The 26812-nt window shown below is 37.3% G+C and overlaps 1 protein-coding gene across 1 annotated transcript in view; it reads left to right on the forward strand.

Moving 5' to 3' along the window:
* Nucleotides 1–237: 237 nt before the first annotated feature.
* rbm20 (RNA binding motif protein 20) overlaps nt 238–26812 on the forward strand; it is a 44651-nt gene continuing 18076 nt past the window's right edge. The window contains exon 1 of the mRNA XM_069666557.1: nt 238–359. Coding sequence (XP_069522658.1) covers nt 238–359 — 122 coding nt within the window. The remainder of the gene's footprint in view (nt 360–26812) is intronic.

Raw genomic sequence — 26812 nt, forward strand, 5'->3', positions numbered from 1 at the left:
CCTTTGCTGCTGTCGATCAGGAGTAGCTGAGTAGAAGAGCCCTGCTGAAGTGCTCAGCAGCCGGTCTCTCCCCGCCCTCCCTTTCTGTCATCTGTCCATGCAGTAGGGGCAGAAAAACAGCAGGCTAAAGAAAGTTGACTCATCAGGATTTGCTCTTTGTAGTTATTTTTTGAGGGGGGTGTTTAGGGAGGTTAGGGGTGTAAAGGCTGCAGGGGGTGCTAGGGTGTTTGTTTTGTCATGCAGCAAGCTTGGGATCGGACAAGTAGCACGGAGAGTGTCAGAAAAGGCCATTCAAAAATGCTGGGAAAAGGACAAAGTGGTGGATACTCCCCTGAGACAACAACTGAACTCTTGCAAAGGTAGGAGGAAAGTATTTCTAAAGTATTGACAGTATAGGCACAAGCCTGGTGCTCACATGGCTGTATGAAAAATCAATTTGTTCCATGGGGATTTAGGTCATGGCACTCATGATTTCACTGATTTCCAAAAGAATCCGTGGCAATGGGGAGTATCTCTGGAAGATGAAACATATTTCTGCTGGAAGTGTGTCTGAACTGATTTTGATGTAAATATTACTTTTATCTGCAGTCTTTATAAGAACTAAGTACGACATTTTTTATAAACTGGCCTCTATTCTCACTTTTACATTTTTATTGTTTACATAAAGAACATTATTGTCAAGCAGTATCAATGAGAGAAAACAAAAAGGTGGTGACTTAAAAACTCAAGTGATGCTCTGAAATGAAAGTAAAATAAATAAAAGCACACTTTTAAACCCCATTCCCTTAACCGTTTACTTCTGTTATACAACATGAAATGGTCATATCTTTTAAAAGCAACATTTTTATTTAAACATTGAAAAAATGTTTTTTTTATACCAGATGTGAAATCATACATTACATCACAGTATCTGCATATAAGTTAAAACGGACCCAAAGTAATCCTCTTTAAAAGTGAGAGTAGATAAAGACCCCCTGATTGAAATTATTTTTAAATGTGCACCTTTTTTTTTGCAATAGACATATACATATACAGCCTTGCAATTCACAAATGTACAATTCATTTTAAGTTGTCCATAATTAAGTTACCCACCAATACTGACTAGGTTTATGTCAGCGCAGAAAATGTAAAGGAGCTATAATTTACAATTTCGATTCAAATTTCAATGCAATTCAAAGGAAATCATATTTTGGGTCAGGTTGCAAACTTTAAGTTTTTTTTTTAAACTATTACATGCAGATTTTACATAAAAGAAAATTAGATACAATTACAGTAAAAAATTAAAAACTAATAAATAAATCCAAAAATATTACAAAGCAAATATGGGTTTTTAATGCTGGATGGTTTTATTTTTAATATAATGAACTAAGTTCCGCTATATTTTACTATAAATTTGCAACTTTCTACTATTTTATAAGTTGCAAATTTACCCACAGTAACCCTGAGTAAAAAATTGCCAAAACACAGCAATGCCTTGACTAAATGTGTATTTCTTTGTTAAACATTGGCAACCTTTGAATGAGGATCAATCAATACAGCTTTTTTGTAAATGAAATTTAAGTTTTTTAACACCAGATGTTTTTCTTCAAGTACTGTGTATAGAAAACTACCAAATTCATGTTGGACAACTATACCATATAATAACATTTAAAGGTAAAAAGACAATGTGTTTATTCGGAATTGGGAAAATTACAACGTCATGTCTCTAAAACAATACATCTGGTAAAGTCATTTTAGTCAGGCCTTTTGCACTAAGTTCAGTCTGTCAGCCTTGCTATATAGATGTATCTCAACAGTTGGTGAGGTTAAAAGAGACATAGCAATTTGCAGCTTAACGGCAATCCAATGCTGTATCGCATTGTATATTAAGCAACTTAATGGTTCTTATTTTCTAATGATTATTGTATTTATGTTAGGGAACAATGAAAGGAACAAATATGTGATTTGTCTTACAGATTGCATTTAAAATATTGTCACTTTTTAGGACAGCGTAATCACTCGCACTCACTGTGTGGTTTACTCGGTACAACTGGATGCTTTCGGGAGGTGACTTTATTGGTCAAAAATGGGTTTTGACCTGGGAGTGATAATAAATAGCAGCAAATTGTAAGTGTGTATTTTGAATGAATGTGTATGTGGTGACATTGAATTTGATTATTTTCTTGGCTACAAAGTAAGGCTACCACTCCATACATGGATTCCCAGTCTGTTGCTTATTTTAGACCATCAACACATTAAGGATGTGCTGCACTACCTGATATTCTGTAGGGTTTTTGTGCAAGCCTATCAGATTTTTTCTCAGAGCTATTATTGTATAAATCTATCTATCTAAATCTACATTTGAGGGACCATTTTCTACAGCTTTATCTTTTCAACATTTATCCTTTTAAACATCCTCTAACAATCCTCTCTAAATGATTTTTTATATATTAATCCAAACAAACTTATATAGGATATAGATTTCATGCATTGTAAGTGAAAAATTAAAAACCATAGCTGTTTGTTCTGTTTGAATCAGAGTTCTGATGTTACCTAAGTTGCTCAACACCTGTCAGGGTGTTTTAAGTTTAACTGTTATCCTACTGTTGTAGGATAAACGGTTGGTTTTAAGATGTTTTGTTTGTCTTCTGTGTGATATTAAAACTGTTGAATTTGCATTCATTTCTATCTGTATTGTTTCGGGAAGAAGTAAATTTGAAATCCGTAATACAAAAGACAATTTAAGTTGTATAAATCTTAAATAGTAGATAAAATGAATTTTATTGTGTCTGTAAAACTATAATAAGGCAAGACTATAAAGTTCAATACTCCTTCAAAAATTACTGTTCTTTGATTAAAATGGTGAAAGCCAGGGCATAAATAGAGATTGTGGCTTTGAGGTACAACTTTTGATTTCTAACTGGTTAAACTTAAATTATCCAAAAAGACAATGTACTGTAGGTCTATCTTATATAATGTATGATGCATTGGGCATTGGGCTTTGCCTTTTAAGATAGTTAAACATTGTTAAAAGTTGCAAGATTAAGGCTAGATACAAAACAAAAACAGAATAGTGTTAATACAAGAAAAGCCACTGGTGTTATTGTCTATATCTTAATTGTGAACCCAAGTAAGCCAGATCAAAAAACTAGCCAGAGACACATGGTATAAAGAATCCAGCTGGCTGGAGTTGAAGTTTATACTCTTGTTTTTCTTTTAGGTTTGAGTACTCAGTGATTCACTCTACCTCAAAAGATTTGTGGGCAAATTAGTAAAGCCTAGTTAACATGTTTTGTCTCATCATTTTTGTCATCCCTTCCTTCCTTCTCCTATTTTACATCCCTCATCTTACTGCTGTTTACCACCTGCTGGCTCTATATCACTCTGATGGCACGTCACAGAAGGGAAAGTTGTTTGAGTAAATTCTGCCTTGCACTGCAGTCCCTTCAACTCTTTAGCAGTTCACAGGCGTGTGAAATGCCACAGGAAAGGTAGTAAATCTTACTGTGATGTGCTTTTCTGTCATTAAGTCTACTTTATTGGGGGTCGCACTTTATCCGTTTACAGGTTTGATGTTTTTTCTTCTGTGACTGTGGGGCTAGCATGGCTGCATGTCGTTTTATTACACGACCTGATGGTGTCAAATGTTTTTATATTGCTTTTCAGGCACTCTACATTTTAAAGAGTGCCTTTTGCTGCAGAGCTGTATAAAAAATCTTCTTGTTGTGGCTGATAAAGGCGGATACGTAATTACTAAGTAATAGCCGTATTCCAAGAAATATGGAAGCTATCTTTTTATCTAAGATATTTATTGTTTTATAGTCAATTTATTTTTTATGCAGTTATTCTGCAGTATTTGTTAACTGAATCTTGCACCTGAGGGTTTGTTGTTATCAAAGAGGATATTTCTGCCTAGAGAAGTAGACATGATTTTATTGTATTTCTTCATATCTGTAATTGGTCTGATTGAAATGGTTTGTGGTTTATCAAAATATTATATCAAATCACCTTCATAAGCTTAACCTGACAGGTTAAGAGTTCCAGTCCTATCCCACTGACAGAACAGGAGCTTAACTGGTGGGCTTTCCTAACCCTTGTGTGGCTCTGCCAAAATGATTGTCTGGTTTCAGTTGTGAAGATTGAGTATGAAATTGCTGTACTGTTCTGAGTCTCCTCCTTTGGGGACTATTTGAAATCTATAGAATAAGTGTGAACAAGGCTGAGCAAAATGACTGCCAAGAGTCTATTATATACTGTATTTGTCTTTCAGAGAAGGATATGGATGTTTTATTTTCTTTCAATCCTATGAAAAACATTTACCCATACAGTCTAGGTGGTAGTATTAAAAGGAAAAACAATGTATAAACAAGTCTGTTTAGGGGATTGTTTCTGATATTAACATAACGTCCGTATGGCCTCTTCTCCTCTGTATCTTCTGCAGCAATTGTAGTAAAGCCATATAATATAAGGCTAACTATGGAGGCAGTAAAGTTATGTCCTTTTATTTCTTGTAGGTGGAACAGTTTTTTCTGTCTTTAACTTATAGAACTCGTATGTTTATTGCGTCAACTCCTGTAGTTCTACTACCATCTTCCTTCTCCACCACCAACTTAAGCATGTGTTCATTGCTGTGTTGACACTTAGTAGCTACTGTGGCAACTAATCTTGATGTTAAATGGCTGACAGTTGGGTGGCACTGGGCAGGGGTCTTTGGGTCCTCCGAGAAACACTGGCCATGTTGGCATTTTCTTTTGTGGTGTAAGTCAAGTCAAGGGGCATCCTGCAATAAAATTATTGAACTAGCATGAGGTTGTTCTGTGAAAAACTTTGTTACGAGCCCCAATTCACATCTTGGTGCCTTGAGAAGAAAAAGATCCCATTCACACCAATGTAGACATCGTAAACTTGGCCATTTGTCCACATGAAATTCTAGCGGAAGTTAAAAAAATGTCTTCGTGTGTAATTCAAAGTGACAAACCATGACAGCAGAATAAGCACTTGCAACACAGCTCTTCAACATGATTGATTGTAACTCGCTTTGAACAAAAGCACCAATAGGGTAGCTTAAATGAATTAAAGAATCAATGTAATTTGAGCAAGTCAGGACAGCTGAGTTAATGTACTGTATTTTACGCACTTGAAGAAATCTCTCCTAAAATGTAACTTGAGCTGAAGGAGACACTTAACAACCCTAATCTTGAATTTAGCATTCTTAAATATGTTTAAAACACCTGTATAGCCAGGATTTGTGAAGACACCTTGCAAATGCTAGAGAAAAACAAAAACAAAATCCTTTTTAGGTAGAATGTTTCCCCTCTACTGTTACTCTAACCTTCAACTATTACATGTGAGATTGTCCAACTTAATATGTCAGACTTCATAAGTAAAGTAAGTCACCAAATACCCACCAGTCTGTTGTTCTCATCGTTCAGCATACAGTTTTATGTCCTAGTGGAAGGGGGTTTACAGGTGTTGAGTGGGTAGACTTAGCAGGGCTAACTATCTGGAACAATGGCAGCAGACAGAGTTTAAAGGCTTTAAAGTCTTTATACACTGTATCAACATTAAAATGTAGCAATGAGAAAAGAGAGTTGTCAAATATTTCCATCTTTATATATTTACCAATGAGATTTGCACATAACTTGTTGCAGGCTTCAGTGGGATACACCAGTTAATCCTGAAATCATCACAGTTTCAGGTTTTGTTCTGGGCATGCTATAAATGAAGCTGTAATGTGACTCAAGTGGTGGTCTTCTAATGCGATGCAGAACAAATGTTGGCTTGAAAAAATAGTGGTAAAATGATATAATATTCTATGTTGATATAATTTTCCTGTCTTAATTACAGTTGCACAGTCATCAATAAATGTAGTACACTTACAAATACAACATGGTGGGACAACTGTCTATCAATACTACTAAACTATTAAAAATGCATATTCTCATCTACACATTGCTGTCCAGAAAACACAGGATACTCATCCAGGATACACACAGGATACTCATTGCTCTCGAGGCTGTATGGACTAATTCTAAATAACTGTCCTCTGTTCTGTGGCAGGCAAGCACAAAAATATAAAGATTAACAGGTTTATTAAGAGAGACAGTGACACTATTCAGGGCTCCAAATGTCCACCTGCTTTGATTTATTTTTATACTAAATATTACTGTATTACATAAAATACATTTTTCAGTGCAGGCCTGACATATAAACATATTTTCTTTCTCTCTACTTTTGTACTGAAAAAGTAAAGCAAAGTTATGTGGAGCAAGCAGAAATTTGTGCCCATAACAAGAGATATTCAATCAAGTCCTTTGAGATCAGCTGTTCCTCACTACCTTCCTTAATGCTTAAATATTTGAGCTGGCAGAGTTAAAGGTCTTGGTGTAGACACAATCTAAATTTAAAAGGTTGTTCATATGATACTAATTAAGTGTACTGCCCCTTGAGTAATATGAGGTGCAGGCTCAAAAACTAGAATGAAAATGAGAGAAATATTTAAGGGTCTATTTGTCAAATTGAATTAAAGATATTAAATGTATCTATTTGTCTCCTTTGTGTCGATAGTGACTGTTTTTTAATCTGTTTTCAATATTCTCTTTTAAACTTTAATTTTATTTTGTCGAAATTTACATAATGACCCTGGTCATTTCCTTAGATACTTACTAGCTGACATGATTGGGAGATGGGGATTGACATCACCACAGTCATTTTACCATTTTTTTTTACCACTTTTAAAAAGGTGTCTAGAAATAGTATGAACTTACTTTTTATGTCTTTGACAATTCCCTTGGATTCTAATAGTACAGAGTACAAAATAGTACAATGTTAGAATAACCAGATAAGATGTTAAAAATACAAACAGAAATGTCAACAATTTTGCACAACCATATAACTTGGATATTCCTTAAGCTGTAGGCACAACTTCACATTGTATTGTTGGATGCATTACAATAGAGGGTATTTGAAAGACAGTAACAGATAACTTCTACCTTGAGGCCATTATGTTGAATTTTGTCAAGGACAAACTCAAACAAAAAAAAGCCTACAGAGCAACGCAAGTTGTAGAAACTTCAGACCATGTGAGGCCTATAATTAAATTTTTCTTACTTTTATGAGGCTAATTCCTTGAGTTTCTTTGCAGTAAAAACCTTTCATCCCCTAAGGTGATTTTTTGGGAATTTACATTTTCTTTGGTATACGCAAGAAAAAAAACACTGGAACTTGCTGAGCTGAGGGGACAGTGTTTGGAAAAGATATGAGGAGCCCAGAGAGAAGTTCTCTGTGTAAGAGGATGTGTTGTCTCCTGTGACACCACGTATTTACACACATTTGGAAAGTATAATTTAGGCTTAAGTGAACAATCCATTTACAATAATAGATATGTAATAGAAATAAATATTTGTTTTGATATCACCACGCAATTCAGCTATGTCCATCATTTGCACAAAGTCCTACATCACACACACTGTTCGCCAAACAGCTATAAATTAGGAGAATGTACTTAAAGTATGTTGCCCCTCAAGTTTAACACTGTGAGAGCAGGGGTGTCTAAGTAACCCATAAACCCAACCGCTGTTTTAAGTCCCACACAGCCACTCTGCTCTTCTCTGTAAGGCCGGTGCCAACAGCTGAAGCCTGGGGAGATTGTAGCACGTGTGCTCACCCCAAAGGCATTTTTCAGCGCGCCAGAATACAGGAAATCAAACTTACGGTACCTCCAATGACACACACCTGAAAACAGAAGGATTGAAAAATCAGTTGTACTGAAAATATTAAAGGACCTTATCAAAAGAAAAGTGATTGACATTTTTCCCTTTTAAGGAAAGGTTTATTTATCCATTACAATTCTATATGAACATCAACTTCAAGCCATCAGTACACCTACCACAGTAAGTTATTCATGGCCTTTATGGCCCTACTTTAGCACACATTCCTATTGCGAGAACTTGAGGCAGGACTGTTCCGATATTCACATATTCTTTTTGACAATTAAAGAAAATAAATACAGTATGTTCTTACATGTTCAAACTTTTTTTTAATTTTTTTTTTACAATGCTTACGTTTTATACATAGGGAGGAGTGCCCCCAAAAGCCAATGATTCACGCAGCAACAATAGTATGTTAAAATGTAAACTTTTCAAATGTTTTGACTTAAAATAGTGTTAACACGAATTGAGTCGATGCATCAATATAACGTGCTGAAAATCCTGATTCGGACACGGGCCTAATCTTTATTGCTTCACTTAACACTTAACAAGTAACAATCACAAATGTATACAGTATATCAGGTTTATCATCCTGTTAAGGCTGTTTGTCTTCGTTGTTACTATACTCATTTTTGAAGGTTTTGGATTTGCCTGTGTCTTGTGTGGGGGTTTGTCTTTGAGTGCTTGTGGACATAGAGGCAACACACTGTAAATTAATCTTGCTCAAACTATTAAAATGAATTTATATTTTTGCATGGCTATAATATTGGTCAATAAACCCCTACAACCACTAATGCCTGCTCTAAAATTAGTTACAGGAAAAGAGGTAGACAGATAAAAAAAACTGTTACATGATCATACATTATTATCCTTAAAAAACATTTTTTATTGTAAAATGATGTCCTCACTTTAAAGATTTAAAAAGACTTTAAAAATACCAGCAAAGTAAAGTAGTAAATAAGTTAAGTAGGAAATTTCATTTAAATACAATGTCATGCAGAGTGACGTCTTAAAAGCAGTAATGCTTTACCAAACTGACTTCTTTGTCATTTGGGTCGTGAAGCAACCTGTGTGGGTTCTAAAACCAGCTCCCATGTTTTGTGTTACAGATCCAGATACAAGAAACTGGGGTCAGAAGTGTCCCCCAGGAACATTGATGTTATTTTTTATAGAAAGAAGACAGTTACCAACATTAGTCTTGCTCAACGTAATGAGTTTAGTTTATTACACTACAAGTATAAGACTCACACTTCTATATGCTTTAGACCATATCTGGCAATAAGTTGCAGCTTAAAGAAGCTCGGTGATTTGTGGTGGTCTCAAGATATAATTGGAAATGTAATTGGGTAGGCTCATGTTGTTGACCCGTTCCTATTTGTTTTCCACATCTGAGGTGAAAGGAAAACTAGGCAGAGGCAGTAGCCAGTAGCGGCTGTTCTTAATCTGGCACATTCAGAACATATGCTATGTGGAGGGTACCACGTGGGCAGTGTATAAATTATAACACATGCCATGTTCCCAACCCACCCTCCCGCCTCCCCACCTTCATTAACCAGCAGGTGTATCTGGTATACTATTCGAGAAGGGGGGTGATCTTCGCCAATGGTAATTGATAGAAATTTCTGATATCCTCTGCCGACAGAGGAAGTAGATGTATTAGGCCGATGACATGTAGAGTTGTGGACAATTGAGTTGCCTTGTGTCCTGTGTCAAAATAAAAAAGGGTTGTTATATTGCATCAGCCGCTTCCCCTCTCTCCTTATTTGCAACAACTGAAAAAAGATGCTGGCGTCCAGAAAAAAGTGGTGGACATAAGCCCAAATATATTTTGCTATGAAAACCCTTATTTATTACTTTACACTTATTTGTTTTAGGATTTACATCCAGTTTATTATACATCTTTTGCAGTAAGTTGCTACCTATTACTGGTAGATTAAATTTTCCCTATTATTTTTAAATATAGTCCTTTGACATGCTGAAAACTAAAAGGTAATTTATTACAATACAGTGTGATGATCCATCTGCAAATTAGAAAGTGTACCTTCGACGTGTATTTGTTTTGTGCACTGATTTTTGTGTAGGTAAAATAGGAAAGGAAGGAAATCTATTATGCAGAAATAGAAAAGCTATGGATACACATTAACCTTGTTCTCCCTTTTAAGCTATTTCGTACTTATGCTGCAAATTCAACACCACTTGGATTCCACAGAACCTTGTAGCAGATTTACGTTCAGGGATTAGATTTAAATTGGCTGAACAGGATAGAAATAGAAAAAGTGACTCCTATGTGAAGACATTACCACCAGTGAGGAACAGTCAACCTGTCACCAAGCCCTCTTTTGTATTATCTTTTCTGTAATCAAAAACCTTGGCACATTGCTTTACTCTTTGCACCGTAATAGTAAATAAGTTTGTGAGTTCATGGCAGTCATTTATGAATACGTTTTCCAAACAATTCTTCCCTGTAACAAAGCATTGTAACTTTAATTGACAGATGTTTCATCAACAGCAGTTGTTAAAAAAAGTTTGTGAGTAATCAGAGATGCCTCCTAAATCTACCAGATGGTTGTATTGGAAGTGAACCTTCTTTATTTATCTGTGGGGGTTCAAGATGTGAATATGTGATTTTGTATTTAAAACTTTTTGGCCAGGAAATCTATACTGCAGTGACAGTAAAAGGGCAGGCTGTAGTAAGAGTTTTGTGTACTGTGTTTGGCTTTACTTACTGTCCTCTCTTGGCTTTTTCATTGAAAATGATTCATTTGTATATTCAGGTGTCCAAGAAATCATGTCTCTCCAGCAGAAAGCTGCAAACTCTGTCAGCTTTGCTACAATTAAAGTCAGGCTTGCACACAAACTGGTGGTCCTAATAAACAAAATACGCTATTATGCTTGGTTAATCTTAAGATAAAAAAAATATAATACAACAAAAAGCTACCAGTTAGCAGACGTACAACCACAGTTTTATCTGCTGGCCACTGACTAGTTCTTCTTCAGCAGTTCGGAGGTTAAGTAGTTTTTCAAAAGCATCCAAGATGTGGTTATTTAAAGGTGCAACATTCCCTGCTGTGGGAAAGGGAAACAGAAACATAACTTAGTAGACTAGTAACAATTCATGCAGTCATCACAAGGTTTACAGATAACCAGTCTAACACAGTCTCAGTATACAGCGCGTATTAGCTATGAGGCTGCATGCCTTTTCACCACGATGCAGAACAATAACTCCCTACACCCCTCCCTCAAATTGCCAGAGTGTAAATTGTAACAATGCTTTATCTCCTTTAAATTGAGAGTCTGAAAATGTTCAGTAGTAGAGGCTCAAAAATGATGCATATTTTTGGTGTAGTAGTGTGTTGGCCTGGAGTGAGTCACTGTCTGGCAGCACAAACCTTACATAACACAGTTACTTTATTGATGTAGAACAAGTTGTGCTCAAATTAAATCTTTTTTTAAGCCCCCATAGCATTGAAGATGCTTTGAGCTCTTTAATATCTTTTAAATTTAAATAAATTTAAATAAAAACTGCGTAGAGGCGTAATCACACCTATTCTTTGGTCCAATCTGTCAGAAGTTTTGCTTTGGTTTTCTTTGCTCTTGGTTGAGGATGGGGCCCAAAGAAATCTGATTTCAGCCCTTTAACTTTCTGCAAGAACAACAGACTTCATTTTGTTCAGCAATATTATTTTTTCATTATTTGTTTTAATGGGATCATCTTTAGTTGCCACATACCTGTTGGTTGTCTCTTTGTGCTCTGGACTGCAGCAAAGCTTTGGGCCAGCCCTCTAATGGTTGGTCAACTGCTTTTTCAAGCTGAATAGATAGTTACGTAATATAACATAAATCTAGATTCAGTGACAACATATGTGCAATCCTCAAAGGTTCATTCCTTGCTTTTGCTAGCCTACTTGCTTCCTGGGCTCCATCTTGATCAAAGAATGCCTCAGTAGCACCTTGTCTCTAGCAGTTGGACCCATAGCTTAAAGGGCTTCACCTATACTCAAAAAATTGGGAGTTCTTTTTATCAACTTATTAGCCTAGACACAACAAATTCACATGATTCAATAATTACTTTTGTTAATGTGCTAGAGCGCACAGTGAGGTCAGCACATTATATGGGCACATGGTGAAGTGATGGCACAATATCTGATTTTCATCATGAAATAATGAAAACAAAACAACATAAAACCTTCTCTGTGAGGGGAGGAGATGGTGGGTATGCACTGTTACATACCAGCATAGAGCAGACTAAAGAGAAATGCCAGGCATGAGGGAGACCGTAAAGGTAAGGGACCCCAACAATCATTTTGACAAAATGTTTTAAAACCCTTGATGAAGACATGAGGTCAAGCAAATCCAATCTTGTTTTGTATTTTTAATGATTATGCCACCACATTAAAATGCTTAGTATTAATTCCTTTGTTGTTGTTACACTTCTATATTTGGAGTGTATGTATCGTCTTTTTGATGTTGGAAGCATGATGGACATTGATCATTAATTATGTACTCTCTGACCTGAAACTCTCTGAAACTCTGACCCATGGTTTCATTTTGGAGACAGGAAATTGTGGACACTGATGGTGAGATGATGAAGTGAACCAAAGGCATCATTACTCATGTATTGATCCATTTTATCTTAAACACTTAAACCAGCAGTGTTATTGGGGCTTGGGCGAGTTAGCATGAACCATAAGCACCTCTCAGTTGTATAAAACACAAGCCAACTAATATAATCAGCACTGTCCCACCATCACATTCCCCCACCCGCTGGGCCGGAGGCGAGGGCGGGACACTCACGGTCAATTGTGGAGCGCACTGCAGCTGTTGAAATGCTTGGATGAAGCCAATGTGGCAGGTGGCAGGATTCAGTAAAGTCTGGGTTGCCTTTCCCTGATATTAAGTATGAAAATACCAACTCCTCAATCACATCAGCTAGGGTAACTGATAAAATATCATCAATGGTCGAAGAAATCCAAGGTTATATCAAAGAGCATTCACTTTTGGCAGAGCAGAACATCAGTAGTTTTAATAATATCTAATATTGTGCAGATGGAGTATGCAGAGTATGATAGTAGTTTTATAAGGTTTTTGTGTGTAGAATCACTGCAGTAAACATGGCTTTACTATCAGGCCCACAGACACACTTGAGATACACACACACAAACTTTGCCTTCTCCTGTCACCTCACCTGAACATGGATGGAAATAATGCAAGTGACAGCATTTGAACAGTTTTAACAACACTCTATACTTGTTATCAGTCCAATAAATAATGTAGGCCAAGTCCAAAAAGGATTTTCAGGATTCTAGCATTGACAGCTGTAGTGTGCCCTCGCCCTAAACAGTTACAAACATACTCTGAAGGTGGGATTTAATTGAATTAAATATAATGTTAAACCATGCTAATGTGTAATACTCACATCGCAGGACATCAAGTCAAGCTAATGACCTGAAACATGTGCTGCCTTCTTATTGTTGTTTGATACAAAACAAAAAAGCATCCTTTCATCTTCAATGACGAATCTACAAGAAAAGTCCATCTTATATCACATTCGTGCAGCCCCTCGCCATAATGAACTGGCAGCTGTTAATGCAGACTCTGTTTCCCCTTTCTGTAAACAAGCATGCAATGCTGCTGCTGTCACAGATGTGTTGGCGGAAGGAGCTGCACCTCGTCCCGGTGCTTGTTAACAATGTTAACGGAGCGGGCTGTTTACTTTTAGCAACTACACCTAAATTTCCCATCAAGGGGTTGACATGCAGATTAAACATACATTTGAACATTGTTTGAAATGGTTCATGATATGTAAGTCAACCTGCTACCCACAAGCTAGTTTCAAAGTTTATTCAACGTGTTGCTCCACGTGTACTCTCTCCACCTAGCCTCACTCTACTTTTACATGCGGGTGTCAGAGAGTGTCTGGCAAAGAGCCAAACCAAGTGTGGTAAAAGAAGAAGAGAGACTTTGTTTTGTAAGAAAACTTAAAGTTCAAAATAATAATATTTTATTGTATGTTTTAATTGTGTGGTCAGATTAATACACACTGCACTTATCTATACTACATTCATTTAAGCTGCAACATGTTGCCACTAGCTTTTTCTTGAGTATTAGACCTCAGTGCTGTGGAAACCAAAGCTTTCTAACTCCACCTTACCCACAAGCTCCTCGATTTCTTGGCCAGAAAAAAATTCCTGTCTTTTGTCTGACTTTGAGTTGTTGCTGTGATTCACTGTAAACATCAGCTGGCTCACTTACACACACATGCTGCTCCGTCTTTCACATGCTGTCTAGGTTGCTTGGCCACTACTGTTCTCTCTTTTGCAATGTGGTAAGTGAGCATAGTTTTATTTTTTTGTGCAAATTTCGGCTTTGTGCAAATGTACACTTCTGTTATAGATCTTTCACACCTTTCTATGAACAGGACCCCTGGCTTTTTGGCAGGGGTTAGAGCTATAGCTGAAGAAGAAGTGCACCAGTTTAATGATTGTATATATAGATCGACAATGCATCTCCATCTGCTCTCATTGTACGAAATTGAAGCCAAAATACCCCCATGACGGCACTGCCATCTTGAGATGGTGACGTAATTTGCAGCCAGAGCTGTGCAAGTAGAGATCGGCGGGTGGAGCTGCTGTAGCCACTTCTGCTAACCAAAAGACACATTTAACTTGGGAAAAAAAAAAGCAAGGACCCCGCACGTCAGCGTATTTAACAGCAGAACAGCTTCTTTGTGTTGGTCTGAAGCACATGTTAGCAGATAATGAAACTTGACTGTAGTGACTGTAGTGGTTGTTTTAGTTACGTCTCCTCACGACGTTCCTCCTCTACTCTGCTAATCCGGAACAGATCGGCTGCAGGAGCCGTATTTGGCAGCAGAGCTGTCAATCATCCTTTTTACAGCATCAAATAACTAATTAAAACTAAGCTTGTGACGTAAATCAGCATGATAATAACTTACTATAATGACAGAAACCATGTTTGAGAAAAAAATTATTTTATACTTTGACTCATGTCCCATCTGTTAACATAGAGTAGGCTTCATGACCTCGGCTGCAGCCAGTCAGCAGGGGGCACTTCAAATGTCTTGCCTTCACTTTTAGGGAGCTGTCATGTCGTCCATCTTTTTCTACAGCCTATGGTTTAATGCAAGATGAAAAGCTGGTACAGCAACCACATTGTACTTGGAACTATGTTAACCTTGCCAATTAACAATATTGACAGAGATACATTTTTATTAGTTTCAGGTATTAAAGTCTCAAACCATGCTTAATGTTATCATGGACATAGTTTGTGCATGTTAATGGGATTACTCCGCTTCATCATAAAAGAAGACAACTTTGAACTCTCCATTCAAACATTAATTAATGGTGCTACCTAGCAATGTTGGCAACTCTTTTCCTGGTCCTGCTATCAGCTTCACCCCTAAAGCTATCAGGGATGTCAGGGCTTAATGAGGAGATGTGTGGCTGGAGAGGATTGGCTAAATAGAGCAAGAAAGTGGCGAGTGGGTGAAACAGAACAATCTTTAAACAGGAAGAGCAACAGATGGAGGAGGCTGAAGATGAATACAAAGATAGAAACAGAGAATAATGATAGGACAGTGTTATCAGGCCTGGCAGGTTGATTAACAAGATAAATCAGGCATGCTTATTATTACCTTAAATACCCTGTGTGATGAGGAAGGTGGCCAAGAGGCTTCCTGTCGATTAACTTTCCAGGTAATTAATGCACCTCAGGGAGGTGGGAGCTCACAGGGAGTTGTTTCTGACTTGCACTTTAAGCTAGTCCTTATTAAGTAATTGGCTATAAGTGCCCTGCTAATATGAGCCCTCTCCTTTGTAAATTTCTCTGAGAAACATTAACTGTTTTAACAAAAACTTAATAATTTTAATTTTTTTAAAAATAATGTACATTGCATATTATGTGTGTGAGTCTGGAACAGCTCAGATTCATCTCTCATTCAATGTGAAGATTTCTGGAGAGTAACCTCCTGCCTCCCTGCAGTGTGTAAATTTGCTGGTTCTACCCTGCAGATGGTAATCTGAAGATAAAACCTCTTTATATCTCAGATTACCTTCGTAAAAGTGTATGTCCTTGTAGAGGCATTAAATATGCCTCTCCTTATAATGCAAGAGCACTCCCAAAGAAATCTATCCTACCATGTCATTGCTCTTCAGATCTGACATGCTCACCCCTTGCCCTGGTAGCTCTGATTTCCAGTCTCAGATGGGGTGTAAAAACGGTTCATAATTTTTTATTTAGTTTACAATTATATGTGCATAAAACTAAATGAATGTGTTGATAATGTATAGTGTACCCATAAAATGATAAAGCACTGAATGAGGAGTCTTATTTTATGAGTGCATAATATTTCAATGACCGGGCTCCACAGAGAAATCCCTCGATGGTCATTACACAAGGGCATAGCCAACCCATTTTGTCCACTGGCTTTCAGGGGGATTTCCCACTTACACTGTTTTTTTTACAATGTTTTCTTTTTCTATACAACTTTCTCTTTTCCCTTTTCCTCCCCTACTGTTATTTGACATTTTTGGGGTTCTGCAAAGCAGCTGTTGGAAAAGTTGCTGAGTTCACTTGCTTCCATTGTTTGTGTAATTTGTACAAATGGCTATTTGAGCACCCTGTGATACCAGCAGCTTCCTGGCATGAGACATGTTGAGCCATATGGCAGCAGTGCCCGCCCTATCTCTGTCAGATCTTTATTGTGTCCACCCTGTGGTGTGGTGTGGTCTGTGTGTGTGTGTGTGTGTGTGTTTGTGGTTTGTGTGAAGACTGGTTGTTTCTTAAATGTTTCGCCCATCTGTTGTCTACTACTTACTTTGTGCAAGACTGTCATTGTAATATGTTTTCCTTTTTGATGTGCACATTGATTTATCATGTTAATGTTATACCATGATATTGTATTTCAAGACACTTGAGACAACCCTATTAATCCATTTTCATTATTAATTACAATGGCTGAATTAAACTGGACACATTTTGGGAAGAATCCATCTTACTTAAACATTTGGCTATATGGGATTTTTTGTAGACATAAGATGCAGATTTTTTAAAAAGTCCAACCGATTTTCAAAAATGAGGATTCTGTTGTTGTTTTCTCTGTTGTTTACTTTACAATCTTCCTTACTAATATAACTTTATAACCCTCTGTGTAATTGCTTTACAAAATTGCAATTGATTAGAAAAATTGGGTTGATGGTAGCTCAGTCTGTAGGGACTTGTCTTGGGATCCAGAGGGTGGCCGGTTAAAATCTTGGTAGGGACCAAGTATGGAATTGGGGCTGGTAGGAGAGGGGCAGTTCCTTTCCTGGGCACTGTCTAAGGTGTGCCTTGAGCCATGCTCCGAATCCCCCAACTGCTCGAGGCGCATGTCCATGTGCAGCCCCCTCACTCTGACATCAGTGCATGTCCATAGGGTCCTGTTTGTGCATGTGTGTATTTTGGGCTTCCGTGTGTGTTATATGTACTAGAAGAGTGTAAAAAAATTAATTTCCCCTCTGGGATTAATAAAGTATCTCTTCTTCTTCTTCCAAACAGGTTTTAATCATCATGCATGCTTAATGGATAAATCTTTTTTCTCCACTCTTACCTTTAACTTTGGCTTTTTCCTTAGTCTGACTTTGTGCCAGCAATGTCATGTAGGAAGTCATGGAATGCTTGTCTTGGTTTGCTATCATTTTCAGTCACATGCTTGATGTAAAAAGAGAGTTGCTGGAGAGGAGTAATCTATGCCACCCTTACGTACCACATGACTGGCACTATGGCTCAGGCACATGGATATGCTATAATGTAAGTTCCCATGTTAGGGGAGTTACCATGCGGAAGTTGAGGGTGATTTTTTAATCAATTCTGTAACATTTTCTTTATGTGGTTACGCTGGCTTAAGTCACGCTGCAATTCAGTGTTTATTACACTGAGTAAAGAAGACATTTCAAATTGATTGCTGTTGAAGGGATTTTATGTGTGATCTCTTGATTCTGAGAAGTCTCATAAACCATAGGGGTTCCTTTCAGTCATGTTCAACCACCTAAATAAAGGAAACCCCGAAGCTGTGGGATAAATAAAATGTCATATTGTGAAACTGAAAAAAATATTAACATTAAAAAGTAAAGGCTTGAAATCTAATAACTATAATCTAATGAAAATAAAAATAAAATTCTGTTTTGCATCATGTTTTTAAGCTTCCCACCACAGTTTGATCGGCGTAGTGCTTTGTTTTCCAGTTACGAAACCTTTTAAGTTTGATCTGAAACTGTTAAAGTCGAGCTGAAATGGCATTCCGAGAGTATCTAGCTTCCGTATCTTGTCGTATTTCCGAGTGAAACAGGACGTGCAGGCGGGACATATCATTAGAGGGATTTGATTCGATCGTTGAGAAGTGGGCGTAGACAGACGTTCTCCACAGCGCAGTAGCTAGCTAACTGACCGAGCGTTCTCGGTGCTCTGCAGCTAAATGTTGCAGATTGATTGGTTGAAATTGTTTGGTGCATATTAGTTTTACCGGAAGAAAAAATTATCGGATTTTGATATAAGAATACGAAGAAATGGATTTTCTGTATTTTTTTTGGCCTATATTGTCAAATAGATGCACAATATTACCGGGGATGTGATCTAGAAGGATCAAAAGAGAGCAGTTTACAGCAGTGGGACTCACAAAACCAGTTGGGGAAAAATATCTGCTTTAGAGTTCAAGAGATTCAGACAAGAGCTGCAAACTTTCTGTACTGCCCGGCTCAGAGTTAGAGGGTGGGACGATGCAACAAGGTTTGATTGGTATTTGTAAGCATGACAGCAGTGACAGATGGTAAATTGTAGTGCTTGCTTTGGAAAGAGATGGAGGAGAGTTAGAGTGAGGTAAGAGTGGCGAGAGAGAGCGGGTGTAGTGAAAGGGAGGAAGGAGGGAGAGAAGGACTGCAGGAGGGGTTGTGGGAATCATCACTACGTCACCTTGTATACCAATATAGCTCTGATGTTGCTGACCGCTGTTGGGGAAGAGACCAGTTAGGTGCTCCGTCCTGTACCCTGCTGCTAGTAATGAATGGAACACAAAAGTTAGCCGGTGGAAAATGTTTTATTTTATGTTTGTAGTTGGACCTGCAGAATTTCAGAAAGACAGTTATCTATGATTTTTTGTTTGAATATGTTACTGAACAGCACGGCAGCAGCCAATGAAAATAAATTTACTGTCTACACGAGGGCACCATCTATAAATAGCTTTTTCAGAGCAGCAGGAAAAATGGCCGGCCAGGCTAAGTTGTCAAAGCCAACACAGTCTTCCCCCACTCCTCATTTTACTTCACCTCCGAGTCTTGTGACACTTCATGTACTTGAATCCCTACCTGACTAATGATTCTTTAATCCAACACACAACTTTTCAAGGAAATTCTTTCTCCTTGTTTTTATTTTCTATTTTTTTTAATTACATTAATTCTTTCTTTTATGTAGTTCCCTCTTCCTCAGTTTTTTGGATTGTCTAAAGGATTAAAGGACAAGGACTGTTTTTATCAAATGTGTGACTACTGTGACAGAAGTTCAGCCTGTGTGGCCTCCATCCTTCTTTTGCCGACCGCAACTTTGACAAGCCAGATGGCTCTCTGATGTCACTCTGTCCTAAGTCCAAGCAAGCTGTTTAGAGACTCAGTCACCTGGACCCCAGCTCTCAGCACCCAGTTTGACACTCAATGTCAGCGGATTCCAGGTAACTGGAGGGCGTTTCTTAGCTCTTGTCAGCACTCTCACATCAAAACTGACCGCGAAACACCCGATAGGCAAGAAAAGAGGGGCAAGTGTTGATAATCTGTCAGAAAAAATGGTGGTGTTGGAATTTATGGTTTACGTTGGAAGGCTTTGTTGGCTTACTTTAGAAAAGTGCATAACGCACATATTAATGCAAGTAACCTACACTTATTATGTTTTACACTGTTTTACAACATTATTATTGAGCCGACTTGGTTTTCATTTTTAAATATTAGTCTTCCAGTGATATATTTTAGCACATGCCCTAAACAGGTGTCCCTCTTAATTCCCGAAGTAGGTACCATGTCAGCAGAGCTCCGAAGACTAATTGCAGTTTTCCTGCATGTGGACATATTTGTTGGAATGCTCTTAAAGTTCCACATTTGGGCAGCAGCTGTCACGTCAGAAGTTTCCTTTGACCTGTATGTTTCACTTTGACCCCAATATCCCATGTTACGCTTTTCTAATGGTTGAAACAAGATAACCTTCAGCTATCATGTGTATGCGAGAAAGAAGTAGAGAAAAATGTTTCTCAAGCGTAAGCTTCTCAGGTTTAAGTTGCATGACTCTGTAACGTGCTTGTGTGTGACGGGGTTAGTAACTTAATGTCAGGCATGTGAACTTATAGGCTGATTTGACAGTCATAGGCTATGCCGGAGTTGATGAGATTCTAGTTACCTCACAAACTTTAGTGTACCTTTTCATATCACTTCATAAAACCCCATGGCTGATCCCAGCATAAATCTGACCATTTTACAAGCATCATCACAGAAACATGGCATGAATCAAAGTGATGCCTTGCTGTGGACACGCCAGCCTTATGGTGGTTGTGAGGGGCCAGACCCCATGTCTCTGTGGCCAAGATATTTAACCTATTGCTAGGGCGCCATAAATCAAGAACCATCCCCGTTTGCAACTGTGCCAAATGTGGAGCAAGGCAAGCTGACCCTGCTTCCTTACCCACACCTCACCCCGTGAGACTGTCTCTCATGGCATGATGGTGGCTATATGTCGACTATGCAGGCTGTGGATACATGTCTGATTTGTTGAATAGTTAAATTAAGGCTCTGGAATGTTTTGGAAATAGAGTAAGGGATGCAAGTCTTCTCTGGAGTCGTGTCTTGAGTCAGTGATTTTGATGTTCATGTGTCTGTGTGCTTTGTCTGTGTGAATGAATAATCTGTCTATATGAATGTAAAGCAATGTTTAAGACAACTCGTGTAAAAGGAATTGGAATAATTCCTTATAATTAGTTGCTCTTAAGCACTTCAATCCTATTCCAAAGGAGATACCAGGGTGACTTTACGTCATGTGCCAAAGTATGTAAAACACTGTCTGCAAAAGTAAATATGCGACTGCTTTACTAGCAGGCTGGGTAGGAACTACTGATTGAAATGAGTACAGTGCCCTCATATGGCAGGCTGTTACAGCCTTGTCAAACCTCCTGGGATCAGTTATGGAAAAATATGGCACCCCCTAGTGGGCCGCAGAAAAAGTGCTTTTTAAGACACCAAACTGTGTGTGTGTGTGTGTGTGTGTGTGTGTGTGTGTGTGCGTGCGCCCTCTCCGCCTACCTTACCATAATCATAAACGCTGTCCTCTCCTACCACACAGTGTCAGAACAAAGCAGATTTGCCGATCAAAAAATAAAATTCAATACAAAATACAACAAATATAAGTGTAAGATTTCCAAGTGTTCCAAGCTCTGTATCAGCCTATAGTTTTGGTTTCAAAACCCGCATCATAAACTACTTACATTTACATCTGCTCAGCAAAGGAGGACGTTCTAAAATGGAACAACCTGCATGTTATTTCAGCAAGAATAGCTTTATAAAACTCTCCTCAAATTAAATAAACCAAACTAAAAACACAAACAAGTATACGTATTAAAAACTGTAGTATTACTTTTTTTGCATTGTACAGCAACATGCGGTATCATTTATTTTATTTTATTATTGGAAACATATCTTACTGGTATCTGTTTCAGAAATTCAGCTCTGAAAATATACCTTAGCATATATAATTTCATACTTCTTTAATTATAATCCTACATCGGTCATAAAGAGCCAATCATATTAGTCGTTTTATCATTAGTATTTGTATTGGACAGCCGATGTCTTTTCCAGAGGTGGTAGTACTTGTGAGCCCACATACAAATACTTCTTTTGATGCTCATCTTTATTGTAGCTTAAAACCTGATGGTTGTTTTTCATGTAGCACTACTGCTTTCTCATTTTTTGAGATTAGATTTTCAAATTAGTTTACATGAAATGGCGTTATTGGAAATATTAGCAATGATATACTTTGGTGAAATCCCTTTTGTTTATCACGTAGCACAGTGTTGGCCTTGAGTAAAAAGCGGCTTGTTTTCTCTTTGCTGTCTGGGTGTGATGCTAACAGATGGAGTGACTATAAATCTGCCAGGGGGATATCTCCCTGGTACTTGAATTCTTGTGTGCTTAGGTAAAGCACTGATTTGCTTGACTGACCTGCTACAAATCCACAGATAGAGCTCTATATAAGAAGGTAGCAAAAAAAGAATATATATATATAGTTGATTAAAGTGTAGGCTTACATGTAGCTTGCTGTTAAACTTTTTTTGAGGGATACTGATCTGTCCATAAGCAAAAACTTATTTTGTTTTTGAATGACCCTCTTTCTGAATATGGTTGTTTTAAATGGAAATACAAAGATCATAGGATCACCAAAGAGAGATTAAGATCATGAAGGGTTTTTTTTAATTATTTTATTTCCATCATTGATTGAGGAGTGTTGTAACATAAAAACTAAAATCACAGCAACACATTTCATAAATGGTTAAATCAAAAACAGACAGAAAAAACAGTTTAGAATGACTTATTATTTATGTAAGCATAAAAAATTATTCAAATTTAATACGTCTCTTAAATTAAATGGAAAATAAATGAAAAGAACATCATATTCTTTTCTGTTGGAAAAATGAGTTGTAATAAATTATGTTAACGTGTTGTTAAATTTCAGAGCTTCAGCTTGCCTAACGTGTATCATGTTGTATTTAAAATGATATTCCTTTTCTTTCCACTGACCAATGAACATATAAATGATAAGTGTCTGTTTACTCATTCATATAAAGAGTCAGTGACTTGTTCATTGCCATTACTGTTTTAAAATTATGCTTTAAAAGTACCCCTGAAGATTTTTTCATTCAAAATATACACAGCTAAATAAAGGGCAGCATCTTCTTAAAAGTTTATTTGAAATGTTACAGGCACAGCAAATGTCTGAACTGCAAATTTTAACTTGAACGGTTAAACAAATTTTTAAATTGTAGTTGTATTGTAGTTAAAATGTATAGTAATGCCAGTATATCTTGTTAGGAATGTTATTGATTTATATTTTACTTTTAGAGTAGTTGGTGATATCAGAGCATTTTTTCCAAAGTACACATGAAGCCAGAAAATCAACAGCTTGAAGCTTTATTGTAAGTTTGCTGTGATGGATAATAATGTGGTAATTACATTACAAAGGATAAAAATACATCTTTGTGCGGATATAGTCCATCGAAACCATTTTGTTTTGCAAACTATCTGTGAGTAGAAAATAGTTTGGTGTTCTTTTAACAACGTGTTTGTGGTTGTTGGCCCATACTAATCAGACATTTAGCTGATTTCTAATACTTCTGAATCTGACTGCTGACTCCCCATGAAGCTTTCTGGAGGTCAAACAGTTGCCACTGAAACGGCAGTTTTAGGATCGCTAAGCATTAACCCGAAGCCTTCCTATGTGTTGGTCTACCCCCGTCCTCACACACACACATGCTGACCACTTGTGACTTTTCATCACATGCATCTCCTCTGCCTGTCCAGTGGTCACTGACACAGGGAAGCAGCGTCACTGACATAGGGTAAAGACCAGCAGCCGTGATGTTATGTTAATGAACATGTGCTAGCATTAGTCGTCATGTTAGAGGGTAGAGACATACGTCAGTCTCAGCTGCTGTGCAGAATTCAGGCTATAGGGAAGCAGTGCAGAGTTTAGTACAAGAAGTGTTAGTTCGACCTCCGCAGCAAGTCTTTTCAAGGTTAGTGTATTGCTTTCAAAGCACCAGGTGCGCTTTTCAGTATAAGCATGTTGTAATGTATGTGTCGGTAAGTCTTGACAGCTGTACGGTGTTTGGAATCTGCACAGAACCAGGATTTTTATCCGCCTGTTGTGCAGCTGCAGTGTTTGGACGTTGCGGGACATTTTGCTGGATGTTTTGTTGGATTCAGCAGAAGACTATTCTGTAGCTGGAATGAATTGGAATCCTTCCTCTAATTTGTTACTTCCCCCAATGAGGCTCTGTGAACTGATTGGGCCCATGTGGCGTTTTGTTATGACTACGGAGCTGCCTTAGATCTTTGTGAAAGTGTGTGTGTGTTTGTGTGTGTGTTTGCTACAGGAGTGAGGCTCAGAATCAGACTTTCAAAACAGGATGAAATTTCTCCTCAAAGAAGTCACAACTCATATACGGATATTAGAGTCATAGTAATTCATATTGTGTTTATAGGCCGGTTGGCATAGATGAGTTGAGATGTGAGCTGGGATTACGTGATCCATCATTGTCTTTTGATGTGTGATCACATTTCGTATAGATTATATTTAATCCCAGATGATTTGCTTTCTTGTCATCTGAATGGTCCAGCAGTAAATCTTGCTTGTCTGTAATAATTGTAATTTGTTGCCAGTAAATGTTCATAATTAATAGTCATGTGTTTGTGTTTATTCTTACAGGCAGGTTTTTCCACAGTAATCAAACTTTACTGATTTCCTTTTCTTTAATTGATGCATGACAATGTGATGTTGTCACGTTGATGTTAAGTGGTATTTCAGAAGTATTATTCTGATATTATGCTTGTACAATGATTCATCCAGCAGGTAAAGAGAGCAGGTGTTCAGGACCGTTCTTGACGGATACTCAGACGTCCACATTAACTTGTCAGACTTTAAAGCTAGCTGGGGCTTATTGCTAGAGGAGAAAGCCAATTTTTAGGAGCAGAGAGGAGTTAAAAGTAATCTCTAATATTTCAGCGATTTCCCCACAATAAAATAAAGTCATACATGGCATAGAGTCTCAGCTTTGAAAGGGCTTTTAGAGGGTTTTATTGGCTCTGAAAGGTACAGACCCGAGAGCATGGCAACACTAGAACAAGAAAAACAGACTGACATATTCAAAAAGAAACCGAGAAGAGTCATTTCATCACAGCCAAAAAAGCTATGTATGTTATATTCTAATAATCTTTTTTTTTTACGTTTTAAAAGGGAATTATCATCCTAGCTCTGATTTAACTTAGAGGTTTGTTGAATTTTAATTTGGTATTTTCTGCAAAAAGTTTAAGAAGAAAGTGTTTTTGTGTGCACGAATGAGATTATTGCCCAGTACTGAATAAAAAATGTTTTTTTAATATAACAATAATTGATCTCTAAATATGTTCGAATACTTTTTTCTTCCTCATTAAACCTTGTGAAAATTGATCACATCTCTCCCTTCTTCTATAATCCATTAGGGTCTATCACTGAAAATCTGATAGAAGCCAGTTTCAATTAATTTCATAAATTTGCAAAAGTTTATGAAAGTATACTCACTGGATTGGTAAAAGAAGAAGCTATTTGTATTTTCATATGAATTAATAGGTAAAAAGAGATTAAGATGCCAATGCTCCTAATATATAACGTCTTTAATGCGTTTGTTGTGGATTACCCCAACGTGTAAATTATTCATCTTAGATATGTGTTGTTGTTTTTTTAAAAGAGCAACAAGGTGTGTTGGAGAAAATATCACAGTTATTTTGTGTCATATAGTAGATATACTGTCTCTGATGTGCAAATAAAGTTTCAAATATTAATAATAAAACAATAATAATACATTTTAACTCACAATCCTTGGTTTTAGTATGAATTACAGTTTCTCGACTGAAATGTAAATGACAATGAAACAGTGACAGGTCTTTGGACTAAATTTCTTCAAAATTTAATTATCAGGGTTTTCTCTCTTGTCGTCCTTAACTTCAGAACCCAGCGTTACTCTTCCCTTTCATTCCTGGTTGCAGTTTATTTGACACCTACATACCCTATCTCCATCATAAGATTGGTCTGAAGTGTTTAGCACTCTGTGCCAGCTGCCTAAGAGTCCATATTAGTATATCAAGGACACTGCGTGTCTGGATGGCAGAGGGCAACTCTAGTATTTATAGCTTTGAGTCATAAGCTGGAACGGCGTAAGTTTATCTCTCGATCAGCAAGCCCATCATTTTGAGAGTAGGTATAATCGGCTGTGAAACTGGGTATGGTCAATTGTTCAAATTAATGCAGTTTTGGAAATGATATGAATAACACGTGTGACTGTGATTTGTGATACGTGGGCATTTGTCTGTTTGATGTTTTTGCTATGTATATAGGCATACTGCACAACATGTTAGCCATGCAAGTAGAGATGTACAATTAATCGAACATTCTCTCAAAATCGCGATATGGCCTACTGCAATTTTAAAATCGCAGGAGGCGATTACACAAAATAATTTCAACCTTCATATGGCATGGGGAAAAGGCTAGATGTTCATATTCAAGATTCTCTAATACATACAAAGGAGGTGGGCTACAACTACCCAACTTTCTTCACTACTATTTGTCCTTTGGTTGAGCCTTCTGTAAGCAAAGACTGGAAACACATGGAAGAACATATGTTACAAAGCTTAAACATTGCCACGGAAAGTCTGTATTTCATGAAAACTGCATGCTATTAAAATGAATATTCCCATGGATAAAATAAACAATGACAATCACAGATTTGAAAGTGTACTTTTTAACCATAGACTGTTCAAAAACCATATTGTGAAAGTTTAATGCAAAACTAAACGAAACCTCCAGTGACCAATTTAGGATATGTGCAAAAAAATGGATCAGAGATCTCAGCATACATGAGGATGACTTGTTATGTGATGATATAAAATGCAAGACAACCCTTCCAACAAACTAAGGCAATTCAAAATTCTCAACAGACTGTTGTACACTCATACACAGCTGTGTAAAATGGGAATTAGGGATCATAGTAATTGTATTAAATGTGGTGCTGTAGAAGGAACCCTGCTCCATCTGCTATGGGACTGCGCCAAAATTAAAGCTATTTGGTTTGGGATAACGCAAAAAGCAATGATCCAAATCAGCTCTGTTTCAGAGTAACAGTATACAATCATGTATACTGGGAGATCTGCACAGCTTCTGTGGTATATCTGCAAAGGACAAAAACATTTTACTATCACTATGCATGATCACAAAAAAAGAAATTATGAATCACTGGATTACGTTAAATGCACCAACACAAAAAGACTGGATCATTGAAGCAGTGGAGATAA

This window comes from Semicossyphus pulcher, unplaced genomic scaffold (genome assembly GCF_022749685.1).
Source record: "Semicossyphus pulcher isolate SPU_LCO1_2020_fin unplaced genomic scaffold, fSemPul1.0.p SCAF_17, whole genome shotgun sequence".
Lineage (NCBI taxonomy): Eukaryota > Metazoa > Chordata > Actinopteri > Labriformes > Labridae > Semicossyphus > Semicossyphus pulcher.